At 44.4% G+C, this 13,783-nt stretch overlaps 1 protein-coding gene across 9 annotated transcripts in view; it reads right to left on the bottom strand.

Annotated features, from left to right (window-relative positions):
* Positions 1–13,783, bottom strand: part of APBB1IP (amyloid beta precursor protein binding family B member 1 interacting protein) — a 104,852-nt gene that overhangs the window by 6,440 nt on the left and 84,629 nt on the right. For all 9 annotated transcript variants that reach the window (XM_053262360.1, XM_053262361.1, XM_053262353.1 and 6 more), the window contains 3 exons: positions 12,801–12,911; positions 3,668–3,766; positions 1,891–2,002 (listed from right to left, as the gene is read on the bottom strand). In XM_053262360.1, coding sequence (XP_053118335.1) covers positions 1,891–2,002; positions 3,668–3,766; positions 12,801–12,911 — 322 coding nt within the window. The remainder of the gene's footprint in view (positions 1–1,890; positions 2,003–3,667; positions 3,767–12,800; positions 12,912–13,783) is intronic.

Here is a 13,783-nt window from a genome sequence, read left to right as displayed (position 1 = left end):
TCATTCGGATTAAACTCACAACATCACTCTTCTTAGCCATAGTTCCACCCCACCTGCTTTGATTCACAAAACATTTCCCCTCTAAAACGATGTTATGAACTAGCTTTGTGCATACACACCCATTAATCATAGACAACTTGCTAATAACTTCTGCTAATTTTTGGAAGGCAGGGAGTTGGGTTCTGAAAAACTCATGGAGGATAGGTCTATCCACTGCTATTAGCAATGATGCCTCCATGAATACCAGTTGCTGGACAGCAAAAGCAGGAGGGGATGTTCAAGTCCTGCTCGAGAGCTTCCTGAAGGCATCTTGCTAACTTATTATTTATTAATTACATTTATGAACCGCCCCATCCAGAGGCTCTGGGTGGTGTACAACAACTTTTTAAAAAGACATAAAACCCACAATTCAAACAATGCTAAAAACAATATAAAAACAATTCAAAAATGATGATTAAAACTATGTAAAACCAATTAAAATACATTTAAAAACAACAACTTGGCAAAGAGGCACCTTTTAACGTGGTGATTCTCTTTATTTAGCCAGGGGAGAGTAACAGGCCCTATCGGCCCCAGGCACAGTACCTCCAGTGGCTGTTGCTGGTGTCTATCTTATGCTTCTTTTAGACTGTGAGCCCTTTGGGGACAGGGATCCATCTTACTTATTTATTATTTCTCTGTGTAAACAGACCCTGAGACATTATTGGAAGGGTGGTATAGAAATCAATCAATCAATCAAATAAAATCTGGTTGGTCCACTGCAAAGTAGGATGCTAATCTAGATGGATCTTTGGCCTGATCCACCAGGGCTCTTCAGGTGGTCTTATATAACCTTTCACTACCCTAACATCTTCCTCTCCATGGGGCAAGCAAGCTGAATCAAATTTATGGCTATTTAAACATAATCCAAACCAAGGGGCACCTAGTCCTTGGCTTCATGCAGAGGCAGCTACTCTATGGAGAAGCTGAGGGGGAGGATTCCTCACACATCTTTCAAGCAGTCACTGGGACTCCCCGCAGCTCTGCTTCCTTTTAAGGGCTCTCTGCAGTGCTGTGCATTAATTAGACCGCTCTACACCGAAGTAAGTGGTAGGAGCAGGAATCTCTTTGCAGGGCCAGGAGCAACATGCATATGATCTAGCTACAACACTTCAAAGCCAAATTTTTGTATAGGCCTAGTTATGACAAGGGACATAGTGCAGCTGTGCAAATTAAGTGTTATTTTGGAATGGAGGGAGCAAAAGCAAGCCTGCAATCTTTTAGATGTATGTCACATTAAGTGGCGCAGCGGGGAAATGCTTGACTAACAAGCAGGAGGTTGCCAGTTTGAATCCCCGCTGGTACTATGTCAGGCAGCAGTATTTCAGAAAGATGCTGAAAGGCATCATCTCATACTGCGTGAGAGGAGGCAATGGCAAATCTCTCCTGTATTCTACCAAAGAAGACCACAGGGCTCTGTGGGTGCCAGGAGTCGAAATCGACCTGACGGCACACTTTACCTTTTACTTTACAGGATATCCAAGATCCAGAGAACAGCACAAATTCAGCATGCCCAAAGTGGGGTTTAGCCCTGTGTTTGTTAACCCCCATCCATGCTACACAGTGATTCTCTTCAAACTGAAGGGATTTTTAAAACAATATATGATGTGTGTCATGGGGGACTGCTTTTCCAAATAATAACCTCAAAAATCCCACTGAGCATGCCCAAGGGAGAGAGCATGCCTAAAACAGTGCTCTGGATCTTGGCCCAAACATACAAAGATCAGAAGCAGGGTAATGAAGGGCTAATTGAAATTAAATGTAACCAGGAATACAGCGATACCCTTGGGAGTTCATAAAATATGTTAGCGCACATATCAAATACACAGATAACCTAATGTGCACAAGTACCTTTTGAAGATGTTCCCACTGTGGATTTAGTGTTCCCTAGACTGCCAAATCGAGATGCTAAGCCAGCCTTCTGCACTGCACACTTGTAGTTATCGTACAGTGTCTTGCCATACTGGGAAAATAAACATACATTTAATCCTGTATACAAAACATGAGTACCTTAGAAAAACCCTTCTAGCTTAAGGAAGAGAAATAACCTTTCTGATATTTACTTAATATAATTAATGCCCCATAGTGACATGCATCCATTGTGGGGTACCAAATCTACCACTGGGCATCTCCAATAGTCTCTGTTGTGCTGGCAAGGGGTGCTACAAACCCACAGCACAAGGAGGACTTGGTTAAAAGAATGTTGGAGCAGACGGATGGATCAGAGGTCTAAAATACATTTCCAAAATTGATTTGTTCTGTGCAGTTGCACCCCACCCCATTACATATTTGACAGAGGTCGGTTTAAGCCAGTTTAAACCCACTTAGATCCATGGATTACATTCACGTATTCAACTGAGCCCATGAGAATGAGTACAACTGCGCAGAGTGCTGATCAGATATTTCTTGTGGCAACCACAAAGTCACTTCCTCTGCACAACCTTAGGTGTTTTGTCTTTTAAAGGAATTAAACGGTGGGGGGGGGAGCCCCACATACACACAATAAATCTACTTTTTAAAAAAAAGGTACTATAGAAACATTAGAATTACTAAACATGCCAGGCAATGGGGCGGTAGTGGGGAGAATGATGTTAAAAACCTAAAGGTCTGCCATGGACAGTGTGTGTGTGTGAGTGAGTGAGTGAGTGTGTGTGTGTGTGATATCCATACTGTGGTCAGAGCTAGGACTGTGCATTAGAGATGTGCGAACTAACCTGACGTTGAGCCAGTTCGCCATCAAACCAGACCTGTTCAATGGCTTTTCCTCAAGCCAAACTGGGCCCGGGTTGGTTTGGCTTGACCTCGAGCTGAACTCCCCAGGCCAGCTCAGGGGATTGGGAATTTTTTTAAAAACAAAACTTACAGCCCAGTCTGGCAGCCTCCAGGATGAGTAGGGTGCTGCCACAGCTGTGGGAGGGTCTTCAATGGTCCCTGCTCAATGGTGCGTGCCCAGGTCAGGCACACGAATGGCCAGTGTGCATGCATGGCGCCCTTCAAAATAGTCACTATGAGCAGGCAGAAGGCCAAAAAGGCCTGTAACTGGGCTGAACTGGCCCGAAAAAGGCTGGGGGGAGGCTGATGCGGGAGCAGGGACCACTGGAGACCCCCTGTGGCCTCACACCCCTCAGAGGCCACCAGAGCAGGTGCTAAGTTTTATTTTTAAAAATTCCGACACCCTCCCCCCCCCGCCCTTTGAGCCGGGCCTGAACTGGTTCAGCCTTGAGCCAAACTGAAGGCCAGCTCAACATGCATGGAACTGAACTGGGCTCGGTTTGATTGGAGTCCATTTCGATTCTAACCAATCCGGGCTTCCTGGTTCCATGCACACCCCTACCGTGCATCAATAAAAGCAAAATGAAATAATGAGCAGAAGAACACGGAGCCGCTCATGAAGGGAAATCCATCTATCTCAAACATTGGAACCTTTGTGCTAACACCAAGAGCTGGCAGGTGGACTCCATGGATCACTGTGAAGGATACTTTTGTGGCATCTGTATTTATCACTGCGCCAGTACAAATTCTGCTCTCCTGGTCACTGCAGTCCCTAGGAGCACAATTGTTTTCTTGGATTTCATCATTCTGTTCTCTTTTCATCTGATTATCCAGAAACAGATCTTCTCCATCTCACCTTTGCGATTCTTATGCCAGTTACCCACTGATGTAGGGTCTGCCGGTCATCACAGCATAAGTATTTGATATACTGAGACTCTTTTTGTATCTGGGGATGCTGCCAAAATAATAATTACCATTAAAAATAGTTGGAAAGACATGACCATCTTAAATTAGCAAGAAGCTAATTAGACATACTTCTGAGAACAAACCACAAAACACTGCCCCTCAGAAAACATGACTGATTATGAACATCTGCTCTGCAACTTGTTTGTTGCAACTTCCGACTTTGTTTGTTTGTTCAAAGTAGACATCTGTCAGATGGAAGTTTGGCTTGACGCTTGAAACAGCCTGCACCACGACTTCCAGCTAAGTAAATCTGAGGCACGTCATGGTTCTGAGCTTAGCACTTGGAGTGTAAACAGGGGGTGCCTAGTGTGGCTTGTAATCTGGCAGTAATCCAAACTGAAAGCAGAATGTGGTTTTTCAAAAAGCAAGCACATTTTTGAGAAGCACAAAGCCTCTGCTGAAAGTCTTCTTATATAGTCTCCCCCCACCCCACCCCCAATCAGTCAGGTTTTATAAAGAGAGAGCAGAATGCTGATCCAATTTGCCATATACTGAATTGCTTAAATTAGAGTAAATTAAGTAATACCCCATTGGCTATACTTACTTTAGATGTGTTTAAGGCTTTTGGTTGGTTGCAATAGCCTTATTTAATAAAGTTAATAGGGAACAGGTTTTACTAATATTATTAAGCAACTTTACTGTGAATCATATGCAACTATTCAAATAAATTCTTGGGATTCTGAGCTATTTAGTATCATGAGGGGCACTAAACAGGGATGTCCATTTTCTCCACTGTTATTTGTACTCTATATAGAACTTTGGGCCCAAACCATTAGATATAATCAATGGATTAAGGGTTTGATTTATTAATATTACTGAACATAAGATCAGTCTATATGTGGATTATATTGCTTTAATATTGTCAGAACCCTTACAGGTCATTCCAATTATGCAGGACAAAAAGTGGCGGGACTAAAAATAAACCTTTCAAAATCAGAAATACTTTGCTCTGGTATTAGTTCTAATTCTCAAACAGAATTATTAAAATCCTTAGGGATTTCAAAAATTATTCAGTATTTGGGAATTAACATTCTAAAAATTTATCAGAACTTAGTCATTTGTATTTTCACTCGACCATCAACTGTAAAGGATCCAGCAGTCAAGAAATATGCCGCAGGCTAGCACTTGGTAGGGTTGCAATGAAGGCCTTGGAAAGGATATTTAGATGCCATGATGCATCTATACCTACAAAGATTAGAATCGTTCGGACAATGGTTTTTCCTGTGACACTCTATGGATGCGAAAGCTGGACTTTGAAGAAGCAGGATAGAAAAAGTATTGACACTTTTGAACTTTGGTGCTGGAGAAGACTTTTGGGGATACCATGGACAGCCAGGAAAACAAACAAATGGATCATACAACAAATCAATCCAGAATTTTCACTCATGGCACAAATGACCAGGCTCAAACTATCATACTTTGGACACATTATGCGAAAACCCAGCTCCCTTGAGAAGTCTATAATGCTGGGAAAAGTTGAAGGAAAGAGTAGAAGAGGACGACCAGCAGCAAGGTGGGTGGACTCGATTACTACAGCAGTGAATGCACCACTGAAAGACCTTAAAGGCCAAGTTGAAGACAAATCTTCCTGGAGAGAATCTATCTATGTGGTCGCTAAGAGTCGACACCGACTTGACAGCACTTAATCAATCAACCAATCAACCAAATATATTAGAAGGAAGATTTTTAGATGGAACAGAATTAATCTCTCTTCATTGTGGCAGTTTGCCGCCTCTAAAATGTATTTGCTACCTAAATTATCGATTTTCTTTCAAGTCCTTCCAATTAATTTACCATTGTCCACCACATGGAATTGGAATTCATAGGTTAGGTGTCAGATCCCAGCTAGTGTATCTGTAAGTGGAAGAAGTTCAATTTGCAGAAAGGGATTATTTTTGCCAGTCCTCTGCTGCTCCACATTTCCCTTGAAAATATGTCCCTGAGGGTTAGGAGACTCTCAGGAGAAGATTTTCAGGGGCACAAGGGTCTGCTGAGGGAAGGGAAGAATTGGGTAAAATCAATCAACCCTTCTCCCTGGTGGTAACTTCTGTTTGAAGAAGCACTAACTTGGATCCAGGCTACTGAGTACTAAAGTCTAAGCCTCAAATGTCTCATAGTCCTCTGGGTTGCAGTTAGAATTATTCATTAGAAGAAAGCAATGGACATTTGTTAGGGGAGATACAATGCCTAAGGGGTTGGCAGCTATGGGATATATATTAGGGGCAGCCCAAGGTACTGCATCACCTCAGGTGAGGTGTCAAATTCTGCCCTGCCTCAAGGCCTTGGTAGAAGCCAGCCCCTTCCAAAACCAACCCTTGCAAACTTTGCAAGTGCACAGGGGCAGGGAAGAGGGAAGGTTGCCAGAAGACTTCTCTCCTCTCCTCATGCTCCTTATATGCTTTGCAAGGAGTATGAGGAGAGGCTGCCGGGACCAACTTGGCCTCAAAAAGCTGCTTCAATGGGAGCGGTGGGTGGCATCTTGCTGCACTGTTCATATCCCAATAAACCTTCTGCTTGATGTGGGCGTTTCATGGAATGGACACACTGATATATATCACAAACTGAAGCATGATGAATGAGCAAACCTGCTGGGTGAGAAACTGATTTATCACAGCTTTGAAATAACTGAAATAGAGGCTAATTCAATGGGAATGTCCATCGCAATATGAGTGGCTACCTATTCCAGAACAGACTGTTTGCTCTTCCACTAAGAAGAGTTTCTTTCAAAAGTACGTCAAGGAATTTTGACATATTGTAGTAATTTGTTAAATCCAGCAGATGGCATCAGATACTTTCCCATGTTTTAAGGACAGCTTTTTAACCGTAACAAGTATTTTGTCAGTCCTACAGATCTCTCTTAATTTACCCCAAAGCATACTTCATAATGGATTTTCTAATGCAGAGGATTGGGATTATTTCGGTTTGTTTTGATCTGAAGATCCTTTTTTTTGGGGGGGGGGGTGATATTGACATATGGTTAATATTTAAATATGGTTAATATAAAGGGCCATGAAACGGTTCCAAGAAAACTGTCTGGGTTAATGGCTGAGTTTCCCCAATACTCTGGTACATGATGAGATTATAACAGTTCATCATGACCATCTCACTTTTCTGAGGTTTTCTGAGAATTTGGTAAATTGTGATCTCGTAATCTACTGGACATTTGGGATCCTTCCAGTTGATCTCTATTAAGCATGACCTTATTGGTGCTAACTTGGTGTGTGTTCTCTTCTAACTCCTCCCTAAAGTCTAGTTGTCCTTCTTAACCCTGTTGATTCTAATTGTACATGCAAACATCGATTTCAGTGCCACTGCCAGTTACCTGCCCTGCCAATTTTGGGCTCACCTCGTTCGTTGTGTTATATTGTATGTGTGTGTTTATAACTCTTCCAGGGTTAGCAAGAGAGTCCACTAACACCACATCACCATGGAGACCCTTGAGGGACTCCTGTCTAAGAAAAACAACACCACCACAGCAGAGGAAGCTGCCTTATACCAAGTCAGACCATTGGTCCATCTAGCTCAGGACTGGCTACACAGACTTGCAGTGGCTCAATCTCAAGTTTTCTGGCTCCTCAGTATAAGGCAGCTTTTTATGTCCTAAAACAGGGATTGACCAATGGCGCACCTAGGTAATTCTGGTGCCCAGACCACACACAATGCAAGGCTCCCCCACCCACTGCTGTGAGCACGCCCCCCCCCCCCGCGTGGCCACGAACTGACCTTCCAGCCCAGTGGCCCCGGAGAACCGTGAGGTGCTCCAGCACGCCTGCATAGTTGGAACAGAGCGTCACAATGCTCTATTATAAGCACACAGGCATGCTGGAGTGCCTCGCAGTTCTCAGGGGCTGCTGGGCCAGATGGTCAGGGCCAGCAGCTGCCCCGCCCTGCCAACCCCCACCACGGCGGGAGGCCTGCTCGCCTCACCCCACCCCCACCCCTCAGTAGCTAGAATCATTGAAAAAATCAGTGGTTTTGCCTCTTGGTGGGGTGGCGGGTGCAGGGTGGTGGCAGAAGCCCCCCCCCCGGTCCTTGGAGGCCACAAGCTGCTGTCCCAAGGTCTGAGGGTAAGAGCGCCTCTGGGGTAGACAACGTGTGGCTCTCCAGATGTTGCTGAACTACAACTCCCATTACCCCCAGCTGAAATAAATTGCGGCTGGGGTGATGGGAGTTGTAGTTTAGCAACATCTGGAGACCTGCATGTTGCCTACCTATTTCCTAAAAGAGCCTTCAGATATACAGAGAGTCAGCAGTGAGCAAGCCCATTTCAAAATGGAGAAGACTTAGCTTGGTGCAAGGACAGATACCTTGCGTAGGGTAGGTCCGAGGCTCCACCCCTGGTATCTCTAGGCCTTGCCTGGAAGCTGGAGGGCTGCTGCCAGTCCGTGCAGATAATACTGAGCTAGACTGACCAATGGTCAGAATCATCATGTGACAGCTTCATAGGCTCCCTGTGTGAATGCTAGCTTTCTCGTAAGTGATTTCCTAGGTGACCTTTGGTTCACTTTTCGCTAGATCACCTGCTCTGGTAGCTTATCACGTTTTCTAAAAATAGAAAAATAATGGCTGACCTGATGTGCAGTCTACTACCACGATGAATGGGGGAAACTTCAGTAGTGCTGTTTATGCAACCTCTCGTTCTGAAAAGCATCATGTCTGCTTATGGGTCTGCTGCAGGAGCCACAGGGCAGAGTGTTACAGCAATGGTAGGCTGAGCATCATGGCAGCCAATAGTTTTGTCTCGAAGGACAACTGTCTTACAAGAGAGCTATGAATTCTGTGGCCTCCATGAGGAGCAAGGCAATCCCTTTCTAAAGCAGTTCTAAATGATAAACAGAACAGCTTTATGCAGACAGAAAAGTGTGTTCTCAAACATCTTTGGCACTATCTCTGGATTAGTCCTGCTAGAAACAGGGCTTAATTTTGGCCTGGATCCCCCAGATCTTAACCCTGAACCCTATTCTGAACACGTGTTTCTGTTACAGATACCAGTTTCACTTCCTACACCAGGTAGAAAGTTCTAGCATGCTTCTCCTTGCAACCTGGTGATAAAAAGGGAACACTCTGAGCTCTCTCTGATTGGTGATAATGGCTTCACACAATCAAGCAGTGAGAGCAGCGGTTCATCACAAGGTAATACTGTAAAGTATCCTAGTCCCTTATGAACTGCAGCTCTCACTGCTTGATTGCCGGAAGCCATGATCGCCAGGGAGGTTGATGAAGTCTGCCCACACTCTGAAGAATTCTTGGCGTTTGGAAAAAAATCTCCCCTCTGAAAGCAGGGGCAGACAGCCTGAGCTGCAAGAATTCTGAGCTGCAAGAGCCCTCGGAAAGACTCCCAGTCCCAAGGGCCACTGTCCTTTCATTCTGATTAAAGTGTCAACAGGGAAGGAAATAGGAGGGAGGAAGCTTTCTTACTACTACTGTTATTTCCCTGCTGCAGCAATGGGGATGTAGGAAGCAGAGGCAGAGCTGCAATAGAGCAGGCAGGTTCCTGCCCTACGGAGGAGCTGCTGGGCAGCTCCCCCAGCTGGGACCCATCGCTGCCACCCGCTTGGTGGCTGGCCCGGCTCTGTACCTCCTCCTTGCAAAGGCTGGGCTTCCGGCTGATGGAAGGAGGGCATGTATGCGGCCTAGCACCACCGCCATCTGCCTCTTTCAGTGGCAAGCCAAGCTCTGCCAATCCACCTTGCCTTGGCCAGGAGCCCAACCAATGGAAGGAGGATGGGTGGGATCTGTAAGTGTTGGGTGTGTGTGTGAGCACGCATTCACGTGCATACTGCCACGGGGGGGGGGGGGCGTCATAGAGAGAGGGGAGGCTGCCTGTGTAGTGAACACTTGCCCACTCTCCCCTTGCTATGCCCTCGGAGGGAGAGAAGGGGGGAAAGCCTCCCTCCTCCCCACATAAGTCATCCTGCTACTGCTGTTTTACCTACTGTTCTGCCACCCCTGAGACAGGTAAGGAAAAGGGGAGGGCTGCTGGTGAGGGGGTGGAGACTTTCCCTGAGCTAGCTCGGTGAGTTGTTATCAAGCTTTTTAAAGGAAAAACTTAAGAGCCTAGGAGTCGGACCATTGGTCCATCCAGCTCAGTATTGTCTGCACTGGCTGGCAGTGGTCTCCAGTGGTTCAGGCAGGAGTCTTTCCTAGCCCTCCCTGGGCGCTTTCCAGACTAGACCCTACAACGGGGTCAGGACGTATCTCGGAAGTGTGCTTCCACACTTCCTGCGTCGTGACACCGCAGCCCCTATGGGGACAGCAGGGTGCCGTTCACATTTCTAATGCCTTGTTGTGAATTTAATCACTGCAATATGGAGCAAGGACGTCGTCTATCCGGCGTGAAGAAGTTGCTGTTTTGTCGGGTTGTTAGTTGCTGCAAGATTGCTCCCCCTGCTATTTACGTTCCAAATGCGCCTTGCCTGAACGGAGGCATTTTGCTGCTGTTCCAGCAGCTAGTCTGGAAAGCGCTCTGGAGATGCCAGAGATTGAACCTGGGGCCTTCTGCCTGCAGAGCAGATGTTCCTCCACTGAGCAACACATACACTGGCAAGCATCTGAATAAAACCAGCGGAGCTTCAGCAATATCCCCAAATGCTGCTGCTTTAAACAGCATCCGCCCATTGGTTCATCTAGCCCAGTATTATCTATACTGACTGGAGGTGGCTCTCCATGGTTTCAGGCAGGAGTCTCTCTCAGCCCTCCCTGGAGATGCTGCCAGGGAGTAAACCTGGGGACCTTCTGCATGCAAAGCAGATGCTCTATCCCTGAGCTATGGCTCCATCCTCAAAACGGAATAATTTCTGAGCTCATCTGAGGCAAGCTCCCAGTAGTGTGCCCATCTCTACCACCAATCAGACATCTCAGATTGTCCCCTCTTATCACATCCATTGGAGGTGTGTTGGGACATGATAAGACTAATCCTGCATTTCTGCTTTATGTAGTTTTGCAGTTTATCACACAGGAAATTGTAAATAAGTCCAAAGAGGATGTGAGCCAGCCCTGGAAGGGCAATTCTTAAGAGCACCATCTGAAATCTAAAAGACATCACAAAAGGTTATCAGGAAGCCCAGCTGGATGGGCTACAATGGCAGGTGTACAAGCAATGGAAATAGGATATGATGGTGCTATTGTGTCAGTTTGTTCCCAAGGCACCAATTTTTTCACCCTAGATTAATTCCACATTATGCACCATTACTCTCAAGTTACTCAAGCAAAACCTGCACCAATAAAGCATAATTAAATTCTCTTGGTATCTGCGACACAACAGACCGACTAAAAGAGCCAATTTACATATAGATTACTTTGCTACTGTCAACTGTGAAGATTTTATTTTTTTAAGTCTGGGGCAAGGATTCTATGCCGGTGGTTCCTTGCACATCCTGAAGAAATGCTATGTTCCACAATTCAATATTCCACAATTCAATATTCAACTTTTATTCAATATTTCCTTAAGTATGCTCCCGACAAGATGCTATCTCCCAAGCTTCAACAGGATTTTGGACTAAGACAAGATTTCAAATATCAAATTTCCTGGTCTGCACCAGAAATGAAAATATGCTTGAATGTTTCACTGAATGTCGGTTGTTGTGCCATCGAGTCAGTGTCCACATAGCCATATTGTTTTCTTTGGTAGAATACAGGAGGGGTTTACCATTGCCATCTCCTGCGCAGTATGAGATGATGCCTTTCAGCATCTTCCTATATTGCTGCTGCCCAATATAGGTGTTTCCCATAGTCTGGGAAACATACCAGTGGAGATTTGAACCAGCAACCTTTTGCTCTTTAGGCAGATTACTGAACGTAGTGAGACTTTACTCAGGTAGGAACATAGGAAGCTGCCATATACCAAGTCAGACCCTTGGTCCATCTAGCTCAACATTGTCTATACAGAATGGCAGTAGCATCTCCAAGGTTGCAGGCATGAGTCTCTCTCAGCCCTATCTTGGAAATGCCAGGGAGGGAACTTGGGACTGTCTGCATGCAAGTGTGCAGGTGCTCTTCGCAGAGCGGCTCCATCCCCTAAGAGGAATATCTTACAGTGCTCATGCATGCAGTCTCCCATTCAAATGCAACCAGGGTAGACCCTGCTTAGATACGCTTAGAATTGGGATGTGAGGCTCTTTAGCAGAATCATTATTAGATCATTATTAGAATAAGCCTCAAGCCTTTCAGGTTACGGCTAAAAAGTTGAAAATCTGATTCTGGTATGTGCTCTAAACTATAATTCTTTTCCCTTTTATCCCCAAGAATCCTGGTCCAGAGGTTTGAATTGATGGGGAAAGGACCAGAATGCATAAGCAAGGTAATCTGCATAGCTGTTTGCGATTCATCTACCTTGACTGAAAGACTGGAATGTAAAGTTGGATTGGGACCATGGCATTGAGGGAGAAGGGATTCAGTCCTCCCGCCCCACGACCAATGTTGTGTTGGGCCTCCATCGCTCAACAGTAAAGCACCTGTTTTACATGCAGAACGTTCCAGGTTCAATCTCCATGTAGGGCTGGGAAAGACTCCTGCCTGAAACCTTGAAGAGTTACTGCCAGTCAGTATAGGCAATACTGAGCTAGATGGACCAATAAGCTGACTCAGTGTAAGGCAGCTTCCTGTGTTTTCCTGATTAAAATCCCACCCCCATCTGCCACTTGCTTGTGCAGCAAAACATTCAGATGCCAAAGGGGTATATGTTGCATGTTGACCCCATGCAGCAAATACTGTAGTAGCTCGAAGGAGAAATTTTAATAAGAAAAACAGCATGAGGCGGGGAGGTGGGGACTAGCTCCCTCCCTCAGTGCCACGGTCCTGATCTCAATCAGGGGACCCAAATTAACACTTTACAATCAACACTTTACAAAAATGTGCATGATCAGATTAAATGTCCCACATTTAATCTGGATCGTCCACGCTGTATAATAGTCATATTCACCCAGAAATTCTAGAAATGTCATTTGTATTCCCAGGCTACCACAAGAGATTAAATGTGATCCATTTTGACAACAGCAGCTGAGGTCATGTTCTTATGTACATACCTTCAAGACAAAGCAATAGTCCGTAGGGGCCTTATATTTCATTTTGAACTGAACACCATAATACACATTTACGTTCTCAAACTGTATGAAGCAAGCCAAATCCCGAGATGTCTGAAAAATTGAAATCAAAACATACCATGTAGTATTATTGTTGGGAACTAACACATGAGAGTAAACACAGTCATCACCTTAGCTTCATCCTGATTCTCATTGCAAAGACCAAAGCAGAAGAGATGTTAAACTTGAGGCTTTAAGGGCAAAATGGGAAATTGCAATATAATTTTATGTTTCTGTGCAACATCTGATATTTCTGTGCAATCTTAAGTCTGCTTATATCTTACTTGTTCCAATACCCAATATCATGAACTTCCTTAAACAGATCTCTTTGTGTATTTTAGCAAAATTAATCTCATTCCTACCATCAATCAATCAATCTTTTTTACGGTCTTAGACCAGCATAAAGTAAAAGGGTGATTACCTAAAAGAACAAATATTAAATCCTATCTTAAGGTTACAAGTGACAAAAAGTAGAAGTGAAATTCAAAATAAAACTATAATTATATTAAAAGCTTGTGGGTGCATACAACATTTTATATTAAAAGCATATACTAAACAACTATTAAAAAATAAAGCATAATAAGCATAATAAGAGGTAAGAATGCATTATAAAGAAAAGACATTAAAGTGCATAAAAGGCATAGTGAGGGGGCATAAAACTGTAATACGGTTAAAAGACGTAAGAGAACAAAATTATATAAAATCTTGAGTAGTCGAACTGGATAGCAGCTGGCTTGAAGGTTATAAGGAATGGTAGCAAGGGAGGCACATGAGCAATAGCAGGGCCTGCCCAGACTTTTGGTCACTTGTAGCCTTAAGATAGGTTTGTATCTTGTACTTAGTCATTTACCTACAGGCTTTTAATATTTGTTCTTTTAGGTAATCACTCTTTTACTTTATGCTGGTCTAAGACAGTAATAAAGATT

The sequence above is a fragment of the Hemicordylus capensis genome, chromosome 6 (genome assembly GCF_027244095.1).
Source record: "Hemicordylus capensis ecotype Gifberg chromosome 6, rHemCap1.1.pri, whole genome shotgun sequence".
Classification (NCBI taxonomy): Eukaryota; Metazoa; Chordata; class Lepidosauria; order Squamata; family Cordylidae; genus Hemicordylus; species Hemicordylus capensis.
This window is presented reverse-complemented; position numbering and strand designations above follow the sequence as displayed.